The sequence below is a fragment of the Neoarius graeffei genome, chromosome 27 (genome assembly GCF_027579695.1).
Source record: "Neoarius graeffei isolate fNeoGra1 chromosome 27, fNeoGra1.pri, whole genome shotgun sequence".
NCBI lineage: Eukaryota > Metazoa > Chordata > Actinopteri > Siluriformes > Ariidae > Neoarius > Neoarius graeffei.
This window is the reverse complement of record NC_083595.1, coordinates 28899655-28924560: the sequence shown is the minus strand read 5'-3', so window position 1 is coordinate 28924560 and position 24906 is coordinate 28899655. Positions and strand designations below refer to the sequence as shown.

The window sequence follows — 24906 nt, the reverse complement described above, 5'->3', positions numbered from 1 at the left end:
ACATTCACATTTGTTGCTGTTTGTGTTGAAAATGAAATGCTCCAAAATGCCTTAATGAATTTTTGAATGTAAATCTGTGTCCAGCGGCACCAGACTTGGTGTTGGACTCTCAGCTGGTTCAGGAGTCGGCATACCTGGAGGACCGTCCTCTTCACCTGCTCACCTGTGCCCATGAGGAGCGCTGCCTCTCGTCCTCGGCCGCCCGCATGAACTGGCCCTATGGCCACCGGCGCCTGCTGCGCTTCTCCTCACGGATCATGAACATGGGACGCGCAGACTTCCGGCCGCGGGCCGGACGTGATGCCTGGGTCTGGCACCAGTGCCACAGGTAAGAGTCAAATCAAGTCGATTTTATTTGTATATACTTTTAACAATTGACATTTTCACAAAGCAGCTTTACACAAATGTATGAAGTCTGGATGTAAATTTTAAGCATTTTAATTTATAAATTTAACCCTAATGAGCAAGTCTGAGGTGATGTAAGAGCGGAAAAAAAAGCAATGTCTGCATTCAGTGTGCTATAGCACTCAAGGATTCATTACAAGAATCAAGTGTAAGAGTGTGAAAAATGAGGGTGGCATGGTGGTGTAGTGGTTAGCGCTGTCGCCTCACAGCAAGAAGGTCCGGGTTCGAGCCCCGTAGCCGGCGAGGGCCTTTCTGTGTGGAGTTTGCATGTTCTCCCCGTGTCCGCATGGGTTTCCTCCTGGTGTTCCAGTTTCCCCCACAGTCCAAAGACATGCAGGTTAGGTTAACTGGTGACTCTAAATTGACCGTAGGTGTGAATGTGAGTGTGAATGGTTGTCTGTGTCTATGTGTCATCCCTGTGATGACCTGGTGACTTGTCCAGGGTGTACCCCGCCTTTCGCCCGTAGTCAGCTGGGATAGGCTCCAGCTTGCCTGCGACCCTGTAGAACAGGATAAAGCGGCTAGAGATAATGAGATGAGATGAGTGTGAAAAATGTTCAGTAAAGGGGGCAGTGAGTGCAGCAATGGAATAGCACTTTCCTGAAGTGGAGACTCTGATGCAGTTTAATTGTAGAAATTCATTCAATACCACAGAGTTTACCCCGTGAAGGCAGAATCCATCCATCCATGATCTGTAGCCGCTTATCATGTGCAGGATCACGGCCAAGCTGGAGCCTATCCTAGCTGACTACGGGCGAAAGGCGGGGTACACCCTGGACAAGTCGCCAGGTCATCACAGGGCTGACACATAGACACAGACAACCATTCACACTCACATTCACACCTATGGTCAATTTAGAGTCACCAGTTAACCTAACCTGCATGTCTTTGGACTGTGGGGGAAACCGGAGCACCCGGAGGAAACCCACACGGACACGGGGAGAACATGCAAACTCCACACAGAAAGGCCCTCGTCGGCCACTGGGCTCGAACCTGGACCTTCTTGCTGTGAGGTGAAAATGCTAACCGCTACACCACTGTGCCGCCCCAGAAGCCATCATATTGTGCAATATTGTGCTATAAGACCAGAAGAATCTTCTGCTTTTTTTGCCCTCTAGCAGGTGATATGACTTCCAGAACATACATAAAACTGACGTTATCTTTTTTTTTATAGATTAGTCTACAGTAATTTTAAGAACACAGAAACTGAACTAGCATGCCTGTGAACTGAAATCACCAAACTATAGCCATATCAAACATGACACACAGACACCGAAGTGGTGTGTGTACAGTAAATTGTTTCTCCAAGTAGGTAGAATTTACAGTTTATATTACAGGAAGACTTATAGCCTGGAAAATACAATATATTTTTGGATCCATGCTCATTTTGTTCCTTATGTACAAACAGGGTTGGATCATAGGCCCATTATGTCTGTTTCCATTATACAGATAAACAGAGAAGCCCTTGATCGCATGTTTTCATCCTGTAATTTCTGGGCGAGTGCTTGTAGAAGGGATCAGTGCATGGAATATATGAAGGTGTAGTCTTAAACGTCACAGGTCCGAATGCTAAAATCCCTACAAATTTCAGTTCTAAATAGTTTTCTCTGTGGAATTTGGCTCTGAATGTTTTGTTTTGTTTTGTTTTTTGGGGGGATTTTGTCCTTCTGGTTTGAAGATTAATTTGCTCAAGGAGCACAGCTGTGCTTGACTTTAACTGACAGAACAACATCTATTAAACACAAAAATAATCAAAACATCACACGCACATACACACAAAGAAACACAGGATTCTTTAAATCCCCCAAGACCCCTTCATGCCTTCCTGTCAGCTCTGACTGGGTCAGCACCATAAAGCTCATTCAGATGCGTTTTTTTCTTCTTCTTCTTCTTCTTATGGCTCTGTTCCGTCACGGTCTGGTTTCTTTATAGCTATGGTCAGGATGCTGTGGTCAGCTCAGAGCACAGCCTGGTCCTTCTCTCTGCCTCAGAGCACAATGGAGGAAAAGAGTTCTGTGCCATTTTGTTTCGCTTCTCTGTCTTTTCTGTAACGGTACTACAGAGTAGAAGTATGATTCAAAGTATCACTTACACTATGATGCAAATGTTTTGTTTATTTCCATTGTTATAGAAATATCTAGACTTTCTGTATCGTATGTTACAAAAAGAGAATAAGCAAACAGCAGCGCTTTAATTAATCACGGTTCCGTTACACCCATTTATCATTTCCATTTGTGTCTCCTACACCCTACTACGGTTCATCTTTATAATCAGATTTATCGTTAAATTAATCTTTATGTAGCCCTGTAATGACCTGGCGACTTGTCCAGGGTGTACCCCGCCTTTCGCCCATAGTCAGTTGGGATAGGCTCCAGCTTGCCTGCGACCCTGTAGAACAGGATAAAGCGGCTAGAGATAATGAGATGAGATAATCTTTATGTTCAGGTCTCCACCACACTGGTTGAGTCAGCCGTAATTATTTATGTACTTTTGATTGTGATTTTGTTCATTTTGGTACCATGCTTTACTGTTCTTTAAACAAACACTTAGACTAAACACACTTATCTAACTAATAAACTAGTTGATCAGTTTTCAAAGGAAGTACACCAAACAAATATAAAAGAAAATAGTTTCAGCTACATTAGTTTTGTTGTTTGTTCCCATCCAGATGTTTCATATCTCAAAAACCACACAAAAGACCTGGACTAGCACAGAAAATTGGAAACGTTGGAAAAGAAAGACCAACTTTTCTTCGTTTGCTCAGCGAAACAAGTTCACCGCACAGTGCATGATGTTGCCAGCCATGGAGAATTTATAAACTAGCCCAGTTTGACAACTGTCCTGTCTGTCCACTCCTCCTCCTCCACTGAAAATGTTCATAGAGCAAAGCGTGAATTCTGCTAATAATTCTGAATTATTGCCGTTAGTGCTTGTTCCAATTCTCATTTTTGACCATGAGGATACAATAACTCTATGAAGCTGAATGGGATGGTGCTTTAAGTACACTTTTTGTGCTGCCGAGGTCCTGTGTGTTCAAACTGTAAAATCCACCCCTTAATAAACTCCTGCTGAAGTGGTCATATGTGTGACCGTTGATACATACTTCTAAATTGGGATTATGCATCTACCTCCTTCATCTGTCAGAAGATAGCTGTTAAGAACACCAGCTAGGGAGCGAGTGTTAGCTAATTAGGTCATCCATCCATCCATCCATCCATCCATCCATCCATTATCCGTAACCGCTTATCCTGTGCAGGGTCGCAGACAAGCTGGAGCCTATCCCAGCTGACTATGGGGTACACCCTGGACATCATCACAGGGCTGACACATATACCCTGTCCACACTAGGGATTTTGTACCGATACGAAACTACTTTCGTACCGCAACACCTGTCCACACTAGCAACTATACCGGTACTGTAGCGGTATAACTGTATCGGTACGAAACCCACAAATGTATGGGTTTTGTACCGGTACAGTATCGGTACTGTAGCGCTTCGCTGTAGTGTGGACAGATGAAGCGGCTCTGTATCGATACAAATATAATGCGCATGCGCAAAGTCACACACCTCAATCGATGTCTTCGCTGAATAAAATAGTGAAGAACGGAGATTTGTTTGTTTCTTTCTCAACTGCCTCGGGCGCTTTATACGATTCGACTGAATAAAAGACCACCAGAAATACAGACTGTACATTGACAACAAAAAGCACACACGTTGTTTCATCCGTACGGAAGCCGAGAGAGGCCCTTCATATAATCCTTTTTTTTTTATTCACCTTGTTATCCCGAGATAATGACATAATTAATTCAGGATCTCGAGAAAACAACACAACTAATTTGAGATCTCGAGAAAAAAAAAACGTTATTTCGAGATCTCGAGTAAACAGTTGAGAAATGGTTCATTCAGGTGCGCCAAGAGACTTGTGATATTTGGGGCTATTTCTCATTCTGTATAGACGCAACTTTGGTCATTAGAATGTCTGGAATAATCGATCACCTAATAAGGCAATATTTTGATCAGGGGTTGACACAGGGAGAGATTGCATTAAGCCTTTTAATAAGGGATAATTTCAAAATTAGTCCGCGGCACCTCCGCAGAAGACTGGCCCGGCTTCGTCTCTACTGACGGAGATACAGTGATCCAGCTGAGATCATTAAATAATTGTTTTGTTTTCTCGAGATCTCGAAATAACGGATGCCATATATTCTCGGAAGGAAGTTACTCGATAACCACGGAAACATTTCGCGCACGTGCATTTCAACTACCGTGAAAGAAAACCGCAAACATTTCTCGCTAGTGTGGACAGATGCACTAAACTGTACATCGATACAGTTATACCACTTTCGTACCGGTATAAGTGTGAACACAGCAATAGAGACAAACAACCATTCACACTCACACCTATGGTCAGTTTAGAGCCACCAGTTAGCCTAACCTGAATGTCTTTGGACTGTGGGGGAAACCGGAGGAAACCCACGCAGACACGGGGAGAACATGCAAACTCCACACAGAAAGGCCCACCGTCGGCCACTGGGCTCAAACCCAGAACCTCCTTGCTGTGAAGCGACAGTGCTAACCACTACACCACCATGCCGCCCTACGTAATCTATTACTAAGGTAATATGATCGAAGGATCACTTCTGCCATATTGTTCATGTTGGTATAAGGGTGACTGGAAAATCGACTGTCCATTATAGACGGCTCCTGTTGTGCTGAAAATGGTCGTTCATATGGCAATGTTGCTGTTCACTTCTGAGTCATTAGAAGAAGTTGACGAGGCAAATTTGAAAGAAAGTATTACACTGCGAATGAAGATTACCATAAATGTGTTTCCTGTGTGCTTCTTAAGACACTACCACAGCATCGAGGTGTTCACACACTACGACCTCCTGACCATGAACGGCACAAAGATCGCAGAGGGACACAAAGCCAGCTTCTGTCTGGAGGACACGTTCTGCCCTGATGGTGAGTTTCGTATGAGATTGCACCAGGGCTGCAATCTTGATTATCAATAAATATATTTTACTTTCTTCTTTCTTTTTTTCCTGATTAATTTGAAAATGTATGAAATACCAAGCATTTTTATTTAAATATATTTTTTCTTGTATTTCAGTCCATTACTACAGAACCCTTAACTAGGCTTAACTACATAAAGGTCACTTACAGGCATTGAGCAGACGCTCTTATCCAGAGCGACATACAGCATACCCAGAGCAGTTGGGGTGAGGTGCCTTGCTCAAGGGCACTTCAGCCATTCCTGCTGGTCCAGGGAATCGAACCAGCGACCTTTTGGTCCCAAAGCTGCTTCTCTAATCTTTAGGCCATGGCTTATAGACAATTATATTAATATGTACTGATTTATGTCATGGCCTGAGAATATGATCACATGCTTAAAAAAGTAACTTTTTTCAAACTAGACTTGAATGTAAACTCACAATATTCTGTACTTTTAAAACTACATGTCAGTGTGGCCAATGGACCAGTGGTTTGAATCACTGTTCGTGTCTTACCTGCTTTTCAAACTGCGATTTGTTCATTTCTTTCCAGTCAGATTTAAAGTAAGAGCCAATATCCACTGGCGGTCTCGCTAACTGAAACGATTAATGCAATTTCTTTTTTTTATTCATTCAGGTGAATAGTCTTTTTGGTGTGTGGAATCAGTTCCAAAACTTTGGGGTTGAGTCAGTGCCTGGAATCAGGAAGGCAGCTCTTTTTGGGATTGACTCCCAGTACCTTTGTTGTGAACCAAGAGCAGGATGCTACCTGATGCACCCAATATGCTTTAAAATGCATATTGTGCATATTAAGAAAATGAGCCAGTGTAACGTTAATCAAAAATAGTTTAACTAATTGAATCAGATTGTGGCATGAACTGATGTAATGCAGGCCACATCATGCTTCATAAAGTACAGTAGACCAATGATGAAATTTCAACTTGTATCAGATTTGCTGATTAGATGTTGTAGCCTTGGCTTAAACTCCTAAATTAAGTGCAGGGACTCTTTAAATGAAGGTTTTATCTGTGTTACACAGCGTTTGCTTTGTGACGAAAGCATTTTAACTTAATTACCAGCTTTTTATTTAACAGCGTGTGACGCTCTGAATTTAAACCTGTTTGTGGAAAGTCCATGTAAGCTTTTGGAAGGAAAATGACTTGATGTGGTTGCAGAAAGAAAAGAAAAAAACACACACACACATTCTTTGTCGTCTCCTTGGCAACAGGCATGCACAAGCGATATTCCTGCTATAACATGGGGGATCAGGGCATTACAGTGGGATGCTGGGATACGTATCGCCATGACATTGACTGCCAGTGGATCGACGTGACTGATGTCAGGCCTGGAGACTACATCTTCCAGGTGAACTCTAACCTAACACACATCTGCCTTATAACTCTTCTTTTCCTACACCTGTGAAAAGGTTGTATTGTAATACACTGCATCACACATTACAGCTCTGCAGATAGTATAGTTTGATTTGTGTGTTCTACTAATTTACTACTTCTTCCTGTTTAAGTGAGACTGATATTTCTGTAATTATTTTATTTGAGCACTGTACTGTTTAATCGCTGTAGGTGAGCTGGATGATTTTATATATTACACATACACTTTATATAAAATCTTATCATTTTGAATGGGCTCATTCTAATAATTATAGTTGACTAAATATAATTACTAATAAACCAAATTTAAAAATATATTGTTATTTAATAAAGAAACACATCTAATTCTTGATAACAGAAGTTTTCTGGATGGAGACTTTTTTTCCTTATTTGTTTGTTTTTAACAATATCTTTTGGGATTTTCACTCATTTTGCTGGGGAAAAAAAATCCTTAATTTTGTTTTTGCCAATTCCCACCCACCAGTTAGGTGTCCCCGATCATATGACCGCTACCAACCCAGGAGGGTGAAGGCTAACACATGCGTCAACATTTTTTCCACATTTTTTCAAAGTGCTGCTCATGCTGCATGAGGGGCCACAAAAAAAAGTGCTATCCACCCCATTCCACACCCATGAACTCACAGATGCCCATGATTGCTTAGAATTACTGTGACTGAGAGAGAGAGTGTGAGTGTATGAGTATGCGACCCCTCCTACCCTGAAGGCACGGCCAATTTTACTCTCTTGAACCCCCAACCACAGTGACATCATTTCTGTGGCGTCATCGGGATTGAAACTCGGAGAATAGAGCAAACGATTTTCTGTTGCTCCACTTGGCAGCCCTGGAAATGTTTATTTTAACATTTAGTCCAGTACCAGCGGTGATATAAATGCAGTGTAACACCTCCTCATTTGATTATTTTCCTATAACAGCACACCCTGTTGATGTGCTGGTTCAGGAATCATTTAATCCACTTCTCTTTCTGAATTGTTTGAGCTGATACCCATCCCCATAGCTGGTATGCATCATCTCGTTTCAGTACATTTTATTTCCTAATGCGGGGTGTCCTAACCACGTGTTAATCTGTTTACAAACTGCTCGGCAGCCGGTTCAGAAAAGTCATATGAGCATACATGTCAACCTATACGGAATGTCCGTATTTTATACGGATTTGATTCAATAAACGTAGTATACGGGCGTATAAATAAAGTTATACGGATTCTTTAAAAAAACTTCAATATTTATTTAGAGTTATAATCAATTCCCACGATGATAAAAGAGCGCATAACATTTACAAACGTACTGTACACCACAGACAGCCAGTAAAGAGTCTTGTAAAATCGCGCGTTATCTTGTGGTAGCGAGATTTCGTTCCACTTTTGATCATGCGCACACCGCATTGCGAGAATCCCGACAACCGTGAAGTCATAGACATATAAACATAGACGCCGCCTTCTGCGTAGAATCATACGTCATCCTCGCCGCCATATTGGATGTGGCAAAGTGGAGATTCTTCACCCGTCTCTGGTAATAGCGTCTAGACAGTAGCCGAGAATAAAGATGCCTCATTCATGTGCTGCGTTTAACTGTACCAACAGGTTTACCGTCCAAACGAGATCACATGGGATTACCTTTCACAGGTGAGACTGGAAAAATACTTTTCATTGTATTTGGTCATTATAACGTAATTTTACAAACAGATTTTTCTGACTTTGTGGCTAATATGAAGTCTCGCCCATAATAGCCGCTCGGTGAAACCTGTCTCCAAACAACGAAGTATTTCCTTCGTAACTACGCTGATAACACTTTGTGTTTTTGTCAAACATTGGAGCTTTGTATTCATTCTGAAGGTTTATTGTTATTAATATTGAATAAAAAGTAACTGGGATATATCATTGTCAATTATCATTCAAATTTTAGGTAAATTATTTTAATTTGCATCTTATACGGATTTTATAAGGGAAACACGGATTTTGGAGGTTGGTTATACAGGTTTGATTGACCAAAGGTTGACATGTATGTACGAGGTCATGTGCGGGTCAGAGGTCACGACCGCGCCACCACAGCAAACATGATGGATCACCCAGGCCTGAGTTTCCCAAAAGCATCAAAGTTCATCGTTAAATGGTAGCGTGAACAACACAATGAATGCTCTCTCTCTCCTAGTTAAGATGCTCTTGGGACACCCACCACAGATTGAACGAAGGCTCCTAAATCGAGACAAAACACAGTGATTTTAAGGAAGTATCCGATGTTGTCGGAGGCAAAACGTGCCAGAAAAGAGAGGGGAAAAAACACGGCAGACAACCCGAGTAAATATTGCTGGCCAGCTTTCCTGATGGAGGGCCGAAAACGCAAAAACAAACGCACCTGTGAGCTTGAAGGCTCTCGAGCACTCGCTTCTGTGTCAGAGGCCGCGAGTTCCGCCATGTTTTTTGCGACCTAGCTCATTATAATACAGGGTGTTTCAAAAACTTTGATATCATTTGAGATGTAAATATCCCAGAAACTACACAGTCTAGTCAAATGAAACTGAACAGGCTTAATGTTGAGCAATATAAAGATTTATTCCTCAAAATTTGAATGAGAAATTCAAAAAGGTATGTGGATTCCATGAACGATTTCACAAATTTTCAATATTTGTGCCGCCTGAGACACGGCACACGTCAAGTCGGTAGTCCAGCTCCTGCCAAACACGCTGCAGCATGTCTTTGGTAACGGTCTTTTCTGGTAGCAGTGCATTTTTAGAGAATCCTCTCATAAATGCACGCTGCACAGTCTTGTTCGACTGTGTTCGAGCGTACTCTAACACACAAAACGCCTTTTCTTTTCCAGTGAATGGCATTTCTGTATCTAAAAAGATAAAAACAAAAAACATTAAACATAAAATTTTGACCTGTTTCCACACACGCTGTTAAAATTTGAGGTCAATTGAATGAGAATTGGCAAAGTTATTAGACTGTGAAATGATGTCAAATTTTTTTTTGAAACACCTTGTATTATAATGAGGATAAACTTCGGCCATTTCCGTACCCAAGTGTAAACATTAGCGCGCGGTGTTTTTCCAGCTCATTCTCCTTCACAGGTATGAGGCAGCAGGCAACAGCATGTGATTCAAGTCAAAAGTCAAAGTCCTTCCCGCGCCTACAGTACCTGGTATTCCTAGGCAGTCTCCCACTCAAGTACTAACCAGGCCCAACTCTGATGGTGGCGCATCGGGCGGTGCCGATCTCCATTTCCGTAGCCCTCGGCCATTACATAGCTAGGGTTACAGTGGGGGGCTAGTCCTCTGGTAACCACGAGAGTTTAACTCCCCATGCACATCTGTATTGCAGCATGCCTTGCCAGATGGTAGTAGGTACCATTTTTATAACGGTCTTTGGTATGACCCGACCGCGAATAGAACTCACGATCTCCCGATCGAGAGGCGGACACGCTACCACTAGGTTACTAGTCGGTATGTGATTCAAGTACCAAGGGGCTATTCTACCTCCACTGGGTACTAATCATCTTTTTAATACATCAGCCTGTGTCACTTTAATTCTTATTGAATATAAGGAATTAACTGTAACTGGTTTCTATAGGTAGATTTTTTTTCTAAATAGCTTTTAGACAGGCGGCACGGTGGTGTAGTGGTTAGCGCTTTCGCCTCACAGCAAGAAGGTCCGGGTTCGAGCCCCGTGGCCGGCGAGGGCCTTTCTGTGCGGAGTTTGCATGTTCGCCCGTGTCTCCGTGGGTTTCCTCCGGGTGCTCCGGTTTCCCCCACAGTCCAAAGACATGCAGGTTAGGTTAACTGGTGACTCTAAATTGACCGTAGGTGTGAATGTGAGTGTGAATGGTTGTCTGTGTCTATGTGTCAGCCCTGTGATGACCTGACGACTTGTCCAGGGTGTACCCCGCCTTTCGCCCATAGTCAGTTGGGATAGGCTCCAGCTTGCCTGCGACCCTGTAGAACAGGATAAAGTGGCTAGAGATAATGAGATGAGTTTTTAGACACACAGCTCTGACAGAGAGAGAGAGAGAGAGAGATGAATATGTACAGTACATTGAGACAGACACACAGACTTGTCTGTTCTTCTTTCTGTCTGTCTGTGTGTGTGTCCACGTGTGTGCTCACCTCACTGCAGCATGTGTTTTCAACAGCACTGGTTATCCTTCTTTATGAACACTTTATTCCTCTTTAATTAGCCGGTGTGGAGAGGTTCAGGAGCTGCAGCAGACTTTACTTTCAATACCCTGCATCTTTAAATCTCAAAGCAGAGAAAGAAAATGATTCATCTAATTTAAATTAAGCAAAACAACCTTGTTATCCAAAAAAAAAATGATAATGATGTTTTAAAATTAGCATGGAGTTGTATAAAAGCTTTTTTCCTAAAGTCATGCACCATTTTGAAATGGCTTTTTGCCTTCAGTTTTTTGGAAGTAGGTCTCACTGGAAGGTTTCTCCAGCGATGCAGAGTGCAGATAGGGAGAGTAATTGAAACTAATTGAGTCTGTGCTTGAGTGAGGTTTTTTTGTTTGGTTTTTTTAATGGAAGGATTCAGGCTCGGTTTTAAGCCTCCTCAGCCCCGCTATTATTGTAATGGTTCAGAGAAATGGCTGGTGATGAAAAGGCCGCAAGTCAGTCAGTGCTTTACGGTTGTGTGAAAGCACTGCACCTTGTCTGCGTCTCTGAACCTAAAGCGTTTTTAAGAGTGTATACTCTCATTATGGCATTCAGGCATAGCTCAAACTCAACCACGATAGAAAGTACAGTGGAAAATGTGTAAAAAAAAAAAGTCTAATGGGACAAATTAAGGTAATGCCATTATTGATGAGTGTTCTTTTAACCAGTGCTCTTTTTTTTTTAACAGCAGACATTTTTAGCAGCAGTTCAGTGAAGTGGATGTTTCTCATTTCATCACTATAATTTAGTCACTAGAATCCATGCTTACTTTTTCCCAGAGGCAGGATGGTGACAAACATGGCATTAAAACCGAGTGGGACAATGACAATACCATCTTTATGATATGGTTTACAGTGCAGATCAAACAGAGGCCTTACGTAATGCTCAGATGTGTTAGGATTCGCTTTAGGTTGCCATGAAACCCACCCCCCTTTTCAAGAGCTGTAAAGCGCACTAATAAAGCAAGTTAGTTAGTGAGAGTGTGTTTCCATGCATGTGTGGATTTCATGCTATCGCTGGGCGTTCTCTGTAAAAGAGTAAAAGAGCCTAGGCTGCGGTGTGCCAGATTTAGGAACATACATTTAAGTGCATTACTCATGACTGGTTTGAGACGAGCTTCCATGATTGCATAGTCATTTAGGAATCAGCACTGCAATCTGCCTGTACTCTCTGAGATTAGACAGATTAGACTCTTGACATGACAATGACAATCAGACTGTTTTGTGTTTGTAATACCCCAGGAAGCAATAAAAAATAAGCAACTCTCTTGTTGCGTTACAGTAGCAGTGCCTGAAGTAATAAGTGTCCTAGTAATAAATTAAAATTAGCTGAGAAATGTAATTTTTCACTCACATATTTAGTACTTGGACTTTTTTATGAGGACATTCATGGTCCACTCTGCATGGAAAAACGACTGGGTTATTAAATGTTTCTGGCTGAAAACTGGAAAAGTAATTTAGGCTTGCTTTCTCATACATAAATGTACTGTATATGGGGAGATGGAAAAAAAAACAATGGCAGCCACGATTGGTGCTTAATGATAGGCTCTGACTACAGACGCGCAGGCCAGATCTGGCCGTCATCACCCTGTCTGTGTCAGCACTGTGAAATGGAGCGAACACTGTGTGTGTACACTGAAGTGTGTGTGTGTGTATATATATATATATATGATGGGTTTATTAAAATACCTTTCCTCCAAATAGCTGTGGTTAAGAATTATGCCTCACTTCCTGTAGGTGGAGGTGAACCCCTCGCTGGACATGGCCGAGTCTGACTTTGAGAACAACGTGATGCGATGCAGATGCAGGTACGACGGCGGGAGAGTCTACCTGTATGGATGTCATACAGGTGAGTGGACGGTTTCATTTAATTAAAAGATAAATTACACAAAACTGCTCACGTTAATGAAATTACAACGCTAATCAGTTTTTTAAATGCTCGTGTGAAGTAATGTAATGAAATGCGAACCAAAATTTTGTTTTAAAATGTCACTAATAATGGGCAGTGCCATGGTGCTGTGGTTAGCTCTGTCACCTCACCAGCAAGCAGGTTCTGGGTTAAAACCTGACGGTCAACCAGGGCCTTTCTGTACGGAGTTTGCATGTCTTCCTGGGGGTGCTCTGGTTTCCTCTCACAGTCCGAAGACATGAGGATTTGGTCAACCGGCTACTCTAAATTGCCCATGGGTGCACAGCAAAATCCGTACCCAAATTAACACTGTCAGATTTAATTTCAACACTTTTAAAGTGTCTGTATGGGTCCACCCCATGAGTGTTAATTTAACTCTTTTTGCAGTGTTGGTACCTTAACACTAATTTGGTGTCATTTTTCACTCTTTTTGGAATTAAAAGTTAACACTTATTAACAACATCCAGTGTTAGTTTTTCTCAACACTGATGTGTAGTGTTAGACATTAACTCTCTCAGAGGATCATTTGTTGACTATAAAAGTGTTCGCCACATAACACTTAAAAGGTGTAAATACAGCTCTTCCTGGAAATGAATTTCAAATTAAAGTTTGCTGAAATAAAGGTGGTCATATTTTGTGTTTTACAATTAAACATTTATTTTAAACATTTGCACCCCAAAAAAATTAAGTCACATTTAAAAAATGTAACAATATGGAACAATTATGTCCTTTCACTCTCATTAGAATATTGCTTCTGAAATGGTCTAAAGTAAGTCAACTGGTCAACAAAAATCAAAGCATGTTCATTACTTTGTTCCTGTATACAGTATGCATGAAAGTCTCATCTCATTATCTGTAGCCGCTTTATCCTGTTCTACAGGGTCACAGGCAAGCTGGAGCCTATCCCAGCTGACTACGGGCGAAAGGCGGGGTACACCCTGGACAAGTCGCCAGGTCATCACAGGGCTGACACATAGACACAGACAACCATTCACACCTACGGTCAATTTAGAGTCACCAGTTAACCTAACCTGCATGTCTTTGGACTGTGGGGGAAACCGGAGCACCCGCAGGAAACCCACGCAGACAACATGCAAACTCCGCACAGAAAGGCCCTCGCCGGCCACGGGGCTCGAACCCAGGACCTTCTTGCTGTGAGGCGACAGCGCTAACCACTACACCACCATGCCGCCCCTATGCATGAAAGTGTTCATCAAAATAAACGCAGGTCATTAGCATGGTCCCTCACGCAGCAGTCGGTGAAGCGCACATAGATCTTCTGGCTTTAGCCAATCGATGTGTGTCTATGCAGTGGGCGGGGTGACATGAACACTTCAAGTGTAAAACCCAGGATCGGAGTTGAGAGTTAGAAGTTCAGAGTTAGTATTTATACAATTACACTGACAGGTTTGATTTCGTGACGCTTTGTTTTTACACCCGATTTTGACACCAACTACTTATCAACTGAAGTCAAATATAATGGATTTAACTCTATCAGAGTAAAATTAACTCTACTTTCGCTCAAATTTCACTAACACCCAAAATTTAACACTTCTGAATTTGCTGTGTGTGAATGTGAGTGTGAATGGCTGTCTGTCTCTCTGTGTTGGTGATTAGTGCAGGGTGAACCCCGCCTCTCACCTGAAACATTAATGACATTTAGCAGATACTTTTATCCAGAGCAACATACAACATACCCTGGAGGGCAGTGAGAGGTTAGGTGCCTTGCTCAAGGGCACTTCAGGCAATCCTGCTGATCCAGGGAATCAAACTGGCGACCTTTTGGTCCCAAATCTGCTTCTCTAACCATAAAGCCATGGCTTCCCACCTGAAGTCAGCTGGGATTGGCTCTAGCTCACCTGCAACCCATAATCAATAAGAGGCGTAGAAAATGAATGAAGGAACATCACTAATGACATGAATGTAGTGTTGATTAAATGTTAATAGAGGCAAGTTAGAAACATGGATCCAGGAGTGAATTTGGCATCCGGTGGAAAACCTATGCCAAATCAAGTATGCGGAACAGATCCACTGTGGCGACCCCGAACGTACAGGAGCAGCCGAAAGAAGTAGTTGATTATCTTGGTGATGTTCGTGTTTAGCTTAAACGTATTTAACATTCATGTCTGCTTGTTTATAGGTGATGCCTACAGCGCAGAGGTCGAGGACCTGTTTGAACATCAGCGTCAGATTTCTAACAACTTCCTCTAATGAATGGCAGAGGAACAGGGAAAGCAAAATCTCTCCTTCATCATCCTCTCACCCTGCCTCAGGACAGAGGGGAAGGGGAAGGAGAAGGCGGCTAACGCAAACAGATTACAGGCTGTGGGATTTCTGGAGATTTATTTAAGTTTGATTGTCAGTCAGGTGAATATGTTGAAGTAGGACCCGGTCCAGAATCCTGGGTAATTTTAACCTGGGTCATTTTCCCCTCTGAATAACCGATCTGTTTATAATCTGGATGGAGTGTGGTGAGGTAACGATGTATAAATGAACCAATTAGATCTCTTAAGAGCAGGAATTCTGGTATAACTGAGTAAACAGGATGTTTAGATTAAAATATTATCCAAGCAGAATAGAGTATATAGGATGGAGGTGTAGGAAAAAGGTACATGAGGCATCTTTTGCCATGATGTTGCCTGATTATACACAAGCAAAAAGAACGATTATGCAAGTAGAACTGGAACGTTCAGATGTCCACCCCTGCCATCGTGTTATTGTTGCTGTGGCAACAAGTGAATTTTTTCTTTTTTTTTAGCCTCTAAAAATATCCGTTACTTTCTTTAGATTTAAAGTGCTATTTGACCACTGGTCTCCACCCTGAGAAAACAACTAAAACAGATGATATTAAAAGCAGTAGTGCTAATAAATAAATCCAGTTTCTGCATTTTGCTGCAGCTCAAACATTTTGCTTTTGAACAGATTTTCCATCAAAATGCCTTGGTATGATTTTTAATATGCCTTGCTTGCGTTCTCTAGATTTTCCATGGCCTGACCCCTCCAAAGCTATACGTTTCTCAATTTTATTTTGCAACAGTCATACTGAACAGTGATCATCTCAGTGCAGTGGCAGAAAACGATCTTTCAGACTTCATGCATAACGAAACCACCCCATAATTAGTACAGGCTAGTCTAGCAGTGGACATCTTGGAGCACTTTGTACCTTCATTCACAACTAAATAGTGCTTTACTTAGACCTTAGCTGGTAGTTAAGCAAACAAACGACCACTTTACCCTAAATAATGTATCTGAACACAGAGCTGATAGCTTTACATTAAAAGATTTTGTCATGCATTTATGATATTTCACAGCCACTCAGTAACGTCTGATCCCAGAAACAATCTCTAAGAGACTCCTCATGGCTGATTATAGTTTCATAGCTTATGGTGCTTGATTAGGGAACAATATGGAGACACGCAGAATTAAACCATATCCTCATCCGTGTCGGTGCTATGTTTGATCATTTGATAAGTATGTATGTGCTTCATCGTCGATGTATTGTCATGTACAGATTTATTTGAAATCATGATTTATATATTATGGTCTGTAATTTATGACCTTTTGATACTTTTGTTATTGAAATTTTATCTAAGTGAAAAAACAGCAGATCAGTGAATTATTTTAGGTGGTTCTTTAACTAAATACTTGAAAATAAAACATATGTCTAAATGTATTATATTTGCAAGAATAATTATGCAACTAAAAATGTCATACTCAAGATACCAGTGAATTACATGCAGTGCCACTAGGGGGCGTGCATCACTTCAGGAGAGATAGAACACCCCCCACCCCACAAAAAAACACCCAACACGTGTCTAGTGAGTCACCGGGTGCAAAGTTACACTATAAAACCCCGGAAAACGTACAAAACAAGCAAACATTTTACCAGGGAAGGTGGTGGTGTCTCCAAGGTGCACAGACAACCACTTTTTGCCAAAACAGTGTACTGATGCAAACCCATTATTTTAGTGTTTCCAAAATCAGAGGAGCTGGAGGGAGGGATATTCAGTACAGAGTGTTTAAAATCACTACAATTCCAGCACACTAGCAGTCAGGGTAAGTGTAGGCCTATGGTGATAACCGATTCTATTATACACCAAATAAAGTTCAGGATAAAGTTCTACAAACATATCAACCAAGCTTTGATCGTCCTACAGTGCAACATTGTCATATTCTACACTTTTTAAATGGCATTAACCATAATTCTCCCTGGCTAAAGCTTTCTGCCAAAAGAAATGAGGCCATTAGTCAGAGAAACAACCTTGAGGCTAAGGTGGTGTTTACATTAGACCGTATCCGTATCGTTTTCGTTGCAGATGCACTGTCCGTGCACATTAAAACGCCGGAAAACGATTCCACAGGCGGAACAGTTTGAATCCGCCAGGGCCCACATATTCAACCCAGTACGTATCTGATCCGGTGCTGTGTAAACATTGAGGAATGAGGATACGCAGTGCTGAGCTCTAGCTGACGTCGTCATTGGACAACGTCACTGTGACATCCACCTTCCTGATTCGCTGGCGTTGGTCATGTGAATGAGCAATACAGGAAGTGTGTTGAGGAAGTCATTAAGTGAATGAGCAATACAGGAAGTGTGTTGGTTACCGTAGCACTAAATAGTCTTGTTGTAATCGCAAAAAAACGGCCGTTCTGCGAGGTGAAGAGTGAACCGAACACTGTTAGATCCTTCTAGCATAAACACGAAGGCCATACACGGTGTAAAAAAGGCGTCATTGTAGTACCAGTACCGCCGATAACAGACTGGCATACTTCATTTTTTACAACGACATCCTTCCACTTGCAAGTGGTGAGTGACTTGCGCATGCCCGATATGCACTGGGATCATGTGACGTGCCGTCTAATTAGTCATGTGATTAGCGTATCCGTGTATTGGCGTTGCTGTGTGCACGGGGAACGGTTTTGTTGCGGGCACAGAAATTGTGTGTGTACGCGAATCATTTTAAAAACGTTAATCTGATGATCTGCTGATTCGAAATAATGTAAACAGGGCCTAAGGGTAGCTCTGGAGGAGCTGGAGAGATCCACAGTGCAGATGGGAGAAGCTGTTAATATGACAACCTCCAAAGCTGGACTTGAGTGGCAAAAAGGAAAATGCATTAATAGGAAGCAGGCAAAATTAATTCAAAATGTTGGAGACTCAGCAAACACCTGGAAAAAAGTGTTCTCTGGTCTGATAAGACCAAATATGAAACTTTCTGGACTTGGTACAAAAGCATTAAGTTTAGTGAAAACCCAACACCCAGAGAACACTCTCTGCTGTGAGGCATGGTGATGGTACTGTAGCATCAGGGTATGAGGATGCTTTTCATCAGCAGGTACTCTGATTGGAAGAAGAGAGCAACATGAATGGAGGAAAATACAGGGGAACCCTATAAGAAACCACATTCCTGTCTGCAAGAAGCTCAAGGTTCTACCTTCCAACAGAAGGATAAACCCCAAGCTTAATACCATAAAGCTACAATGGAGAAATCAAATCCCAGACCAAAATTTGATTGCCAATCTGTCAGAGCTTGATGGATTTTTGCCCAGAAAAAGGAGCAGCAGCATGAGGAGCTGTACATGAGCCCAAAAGTCATATGTGGGAAGGCTTTTCAGCTGCAATTTCAGCCAAAGGTGGTTGTAACAGTATGAACACAGGGGGGTTGAATACCTGGGCAGCCAACAAACATCTGCTCTTCTATTGACTTCACATTTGTTTCAGAATGATAATTACATACAGAGAGCACACATGCTGTAAAATCAAATTGGTTAACATGGTATAAGAGTCATCACTGCCTCACTCAGGAACATTTGTACCAAGATCAAGATCCATTCAAGCAGCACAAGAACAGGGGTCTGTGTGATGTTTTGAATATTACGCATGTGAAACATTGCAGTACAAGAGCATTCACAAGATGAACTGGCAACAGTTGGATATACAGTCGTTCATTTTAATATTGTATTGAAAAAATAAATTAAAGGGGGAAAGAAAGAAAAAAAAAAAAAACTAAAAAGATTATAAACATTCCAGTGCTTGGTCAGCAAGAGTAGAATTGTGATGCACAAGGCATATTAATATATAAAGAAAAATATATATATATAATGCATCCTTCTGACATTTACACATCACTAAAGCATTCCTTTAAATTAAGCGCACATCGGCCTACCACAAAACCGATGTCGTTCCAACTACAAAAAATAAAATTAAAAAAAAAAAAGTATAGAAAATTGTAATTATACATTTATTTTCCAGACACATGCCCCATTTGTGACAAGTTTAAAAAAATCAGAGCTGTACAGGATAGCATACATGTCAGCCATCACCTTGTGGATGGAATCAAAGCTTTGTTCTATTATACAGCAGGGAGACAGCACGTAGGCCTAAAGAAGCGACTGTACAGTAATTTCACTTTGCTACCGTTATAGGTACGGTTCATCCTTTTCCTCTAGGATGTGATCTCACAATCTAACACTGGAACATAAGACGTCATACATCTTGAATAAAACGTGTTGTATTTATTTAAACAACAAGATTGACAAAGAAATGTGCAATTAAAATCTATAGATAGTGCCGGATTCCTTTAGCACATTATGAATATGAGTGTAACCATTAAGTGCCTTGTGTTATTCAGTGGAAAAGTAAATTAAAGTATAAAATGTGCCATTTTACCACAGGGGAGGGTGGAGTAGGATGGCAAGTTTAACTATCCACCTCATTAGCAAGGTTCCTGAACTAAAAGGCCAATCCCAGTGTCTTCCACTAGTGGCAAAGACGCTAATGCCAATGTCTCAAGTGTTCAAAGACAAAAATCTCTCACACTACAGAATGTGCACTAAGAACGGCGTAAACTTTGGCTCTATGATTGGTGCAGCGTCAGTTTGTCTGTAACTTGGCAACTCAAGCAAGCTTGGATGGAGTTCAGCCCAAAATAAACTGAATCACCGAAAGGCCGCAACACCTGAGCAGAGGTAATCGAAAGTAAGAGGGGGGAGGGGATATGGGAATGATCAGGTGAATAATAAGGAATGGAAAGAACATGGAAAGGTCAGAAGTGACATGCAAGCTGAGGGAATGATGGAAACGCACAAAAAAAAAAAAAAAAAAAAAAAACCATTAACACGTGTCATAATCCCCCCCCCCAAAAAAAAATAAAAATTAAAAAAAACACACATACTTCAGTCCTCCATGAGACACAAATGTCAGCATGACAAAATGAGACATCTTAATGATGAAAGTGCCATCTTGCATTCTACAAATGTACAGAACCGAGTACACATTTTCTTCTTAAACCCAGCGCGGCGTGGCGGAGGCCACTCGCTCGTCAGGGCTGAGCAAGTCCGAAACAGCAGTTTATGAAAGGGAATGTAGAGACTAGTTTTTCTTCTTCACATTGTTGTTTGAGGGTAGTCTGTTTCGCTGAGCGGGCAGGAGCGTGCTCTGCGTCACTTTGTTCCTGGCAACCTCAAAAAGCTTGCAAAACACCTGAAAGAAAGGGCGTGCATTAGGTTAGGGGCACAGAGATGAACGTGAATGGTAAAACAAGGCCAAGCACTGCCAGCAGACATCTCACCTTTCTTGGAGTCCTCTGTTCAGCAGAGTGAAAAGAAAAGTAAAATAATTAGCAGGAGGGGAGAAGAAGGGGGGGGGGGGGGGCTTCCAAATCTCCATAACTAATAAGACAGACATGAAACACACCTGCTACTGGAAGCTAGATTCGTGTCGGTTTAATCTGACTTCATATTACAAAAAGCCCAATCTTTTCAGGATATTAAGTAGCAACTTTAGAACGCTTGGGCTGTATGAGGTTTATGAGAGTCTGGAGCCAGGAATGGAGGAGAGACAGCGCGAGATTTCATAAACATGTCCTCGCAGATCAGCTTTACAAAGATCATAAAAGCAGGAGGAGATCTTCGTCTAAATCAGCACTCTTACATGTAGAAGCTTCATGAAGACCGATCAGAAAAACAGGAAATATGAAAAGCATGATCAGACAATCTGGAATATTACACTGCATTTATTCTAGAATAATTTGCTGATGCCACCCCTGGGGTCATGACCTTCACTGTAGTTCCCCTGTAGGCACACACTTCCCAGGTCACTGAGGTTCTGATAAGAAACAGTGGCCAAAGTGTTGTGTCGATTTCATAAGTCAGTGCAACTATAGTTTGGAATACATTTACCTTGAAACGATCCACTCAGGAATCTCATCTCATTATCTCTAGCCGCTTTATCCTGTTCTACAGGGTCGCGGGCAAGCTGGAGCCTATCCCAGCTGACTACGGGCGAAAGGCGGGGTACACCCTGGACAAGTCGCCAGGTCATCACAGGGCTGACACATAGACACAGACAACCATTCACACTCACATTCACACCTACGGTCAATTTAGAGTCACCAGTTAACCTAACCTGCATGTCTTTGGACTGTGGGGGAAACCGGAGCACCCAGAGGAAACCCACGCGGACACGGGGAGAACATGCAAACTCCACACAGAAAGGCCCTCGCCGGCCACGGGGCTCGAACCCGGACCTTCTTGCTGTGAGGCGACAGCGCTAACCACTACACCACCGTGCCGCCCCGGCTCAGGAATATTAGATTAAACTCGGACTATTCAAAGTTCAAACTTAGAAAATTTGCTACCTAGTCAGACGGGAAACTTTATTTATTAAAAAAAAAAAAAAAAATGATGCTTGACAGCATAATTCATAAAAATTATTTTTAGAATGGAAACTGAAGCTTCAGTAAACCTCTCAGACCACTCACTCAGGGCAGATTCTACCGTAACTGGATCCATTAACCACTTGCCCACAAAATAAGAAATTTTTCATGTCCTTTTTTCAGTGAGGTAATATTTTCAAGATTGAAAATATGGTATTTGGTCTTCTAAAACAGCACGTCATTTAAAAATACACCGAGTATATCAATAAAAGATTTTTAAAGAATAAAAGTTCTATTTCTTTGACATATCTGACGGACATAACTCCCATTTTAAAAATCACTTTCATTATCCCTGTTGCTATCGTCAGTGAATTTCTGTCAGATGACCTGACGATAGACTCGGCCATTATGGATCTTTGGTAGTTATCGTGTGGAAGCAGGCTTTATCATTTTTGGGTGTCAACAGATAGAGTTGAAATAGATTAACAGCGAAAAAACTATTTCGTTCACGAGAGAAGCCCACAGTTATTTTTAAAAAATGCTATCGTCAGTCTGTCAGTCAAATGCACCTGACGATAGTAAAATTCAAGCGCTCACCACGCACATGTTGACTGACGCAAAGAGGAAATTCTACTGCGCATGATTTTTGTGACGGCAGACATTTACTTCCGGGCAAGACTTGGAGTTCTGACAGCTAGATTTCATCAAATAAATCAAGGTAAGATTTTCAGTCAGCTATCCTGACGATAGAAATTTTTGACGATAGAAACATTGAGAATATATTTGTGCGTTCATATTTAAATTTTTCTGGAGGAAAACTATCGTAAGTTGAGATAAATCAGAGCCACTTGCGACCCTTTCAGCCGACAGGCCATTTCAATGTGTTATTTCCCCGCGAAAGTGACACAGTCGTGTCTATCGTCACTGTTCTGACAATTATTGTTGATATTTCAATTTTGAAAATAAATTTTCTTTATTTCAATATTTTATTATTTGGTTCTAGTGATGAGGTATTTAATATTATTACTAAACTTGTCAAATTAATAATATAAGAAACAGTTTTGTTGCTATTGTCATCTAGAGTGTCTGTCAGAATATGATGTTAGACGTCAGTTTGTCTGTCAGATTTTGATGATAGAAACCGATGTGTTTCTATTGTCATTTAGCATGTCTGTCATGTCAGGCTTTTATTAATTAGTTACCAGGACTACTGTCCTAAAATTTACTGTGAATGTCCGAGACCCCAAATGCTACTAGAAAAACTTAATAGAATGATCAAAATAATCAATTCAGCAATTTAAGGAGATGGGACTTAACTGGCCTCTGTTATGGTAGAATCTGCCTCAGGTCTGTGCGCTACTGAATCATGAATTTATATGAAAGTTTACAATTTTATGAAGTCTCTTAAACTGTGTCTAACAAAAACACCCTTGCAAACTTATTTTACCTCTTTTTTTTATTAAATACAGGATAGAAAACAGCTTTATGATCCACTATAAATGAATCCTGCTTGTCAGTACAGTTCATATTGAAATATGATACAAAACTGACTGGGAAAGCAATTATATCTATAACATGATCAAATTACACGAAATAAACATTGGAGTTTTGCATAAATGGGTCAAATCCCTTAAGAGAACCTCAGAAAGCTGGACTGTACCAGTGATTATCAACAAGAAAAACTGTGGAATGATGTTTCCTTCTAGTATGAATACAGGATTAGTTTTTCAGGGCCAGAAGAGGACAAAAGGAAAAGCAGAACACCACAGAAAGAGCGAATGTGCAGGTTGAGAAGAACCCACCTGCTCCCAGAGAGTCTCTGCCACCTGGTCGATGATGCTGCCCACCTCACGGAACTGCCCTGAGTATTTGACATATGCCCAGGTGCACAGAGACACCAGAGCCACGCCCATGATCAGATTGCACAGCGTTGCCACAGAGTTTATGCCCACAAAGCCCGTCACTAGCGATACCACGTACATGGCAAACATGAGGGCGAAGAGCGTGGCCGGCGTGCGCGCTGCATAGAAAATGTTCTTTCCGTCGTTGTGCTTGACAAAGTTGACATAAGCCTCGTCCAGCTCGGCCTCCAGCTGCTCCTGGTAGCGGCGACAGAACTCCTCGCCTCCCATCTTCTTGATGGTGCGGAACTGCCGTATGGAGCTCTGCTTCAGCTCCTCATGGCTGCGCTCCAAATCAGCTGGGGCAATGTAGGGCTTGTCTCCTCCACACACCTGCAGCACACAGCAGGTCCAAAACAGTCAAACTGAGCAACTCGCATGATGGGAGTGTGGAGATGATAAAATGCAGACGTTATTAACCACCTGCTAGCATGGGAAGATCAGGTCAATGCTACAGGAGGTTCTAAAACCATACTGGAGAAGTACTAGAACATGACAGCAACAGAGTAAAAACCTGTGCATCATTACTAGGATAAGAAACCATCCACCAACCAAAACATCCAGTCAGCACCACTGCGGTGGTTAAAAGCTGACAGGACAGAGTACACCTAACGTGCATTGGGCAAAGTTTTGGCATTTGTCACGTTGCAATGTGCGTTCATGCCTTTTTTTTTTTTATAAAGTTCTGCAGAGGTACGATGTAGCCCAACGTGCTAACGTCAAATAGGTCACCGATGACAGATGCCACAGAAGTCACCTCGGACGTCTCACGCACACCTTGCCTTGCTTAAATTCGACGGCATCAGACTCTCACTGGTTTGAAAATTTTGGCTTAATTTTATATTTTAGAAAAGAAAGTAGGGTCAATGGTCTGGAAACACATTTTTCCATACTTATCCAGACCTGGAAATTACCAAAATCAAATTCCATACTGTGTAGGAACCCTGTATTTACATGCATCAGATACACCATTTACATTAGGGGCTGAGAAGTAGTTCTAACACATCTATGAATGACTTATCCAACACTAAAACCTGGCCTGTTATTATACACATGTAGGCCCCATAAATATGGTCTAGATCAGCGTTTCTCAACCCTTTTTTCAGTCACGGCACCCTTCAGAAGTATGCAAATTCTCAAGGCACCCCCATATAAAATACACGCAGTCACACTGACCATACGCTGACCCCAGCAGTGGCGTTGTGACATGGGAAAGGGGGCCACGAGACAAATTTTGATGATGCATGAGGCAGCGATGATCTGCATTAGTGCAACTATCGTTTTTTGGAATTTTAATTCATTTTATTTATTTAACCTTAGGCCACACCAATTTAATTAGTTGGTTCTCGGACTTTTTCAGGAAAAATATGAAGCGAGCGCGCGAAATAAAAATAATTTTTAAAAAATGCTCTGATGGTAAAATTAGCGGTGGAAATAGAGGGCTTTCATAATAGAGAAACAAAACAGACAATACATTATTGTTACA

The 24906-nt window shown here is 41.6% G+C and overlaps 2 protein-coding genes across 3 annotated transcripts in view; one reads left to right on the top strand and one right to left on the bottom strand.

The window, feature by feature from the left end:
- LOC132874717 (lysyl oxidase homolog 4) overlaps positions 1-16535 on the top strand; it is a 74334-nt gene extending 57799 nt beyond the window's left edge. Inside the window, exons 11-15 of the mRNA XM_060911074.1 lie at positions 85-328; positions 5256-5371; positions 6629-6765; positions 12691-12802; positions 15003-16535. Of these exons, the coding sequence (XP_060767057.1) occupies positions 85-328; positions 5256-5371; positions 6629-6765; positions 12691-12802; positions 15003-15073 (680 nt within the window). The 3' untranslated portion in view covers positions 15074-16535. The remainder of the gene's footprint in view (positions 1-84; positions 329-5255; positions 5372-6628; positions 6766-12690; positions 12803-15002) is intronic.
- Positions 16536-18812: 2277 nt separating this feature from the next.
- LOC132874745 (atlastin-2-like) overlaps positions 18813-24906 on the bottom strand; it is a 54489-nt gene continuing 48395 nt past the window's right edge. For both annotated transcript variants that reach the window (XM_060911129.1, XM_060911130.1), the window contains 2 exons: positions 23322-23753; positions 18813-20345 (listed from right to left, as the gene is read on the bottom strand). In XM_060911129.1, the coding sequence (XP_060767112.1) occupies positions 20235-20345; positions 23322-23753 (543 nt within the window). In that variant the 3' untranslated portion in view covers positions 18813-20234. The remainder of the gene's footprint in view (positions 20346-23321; positions 23754-24906) is intronic.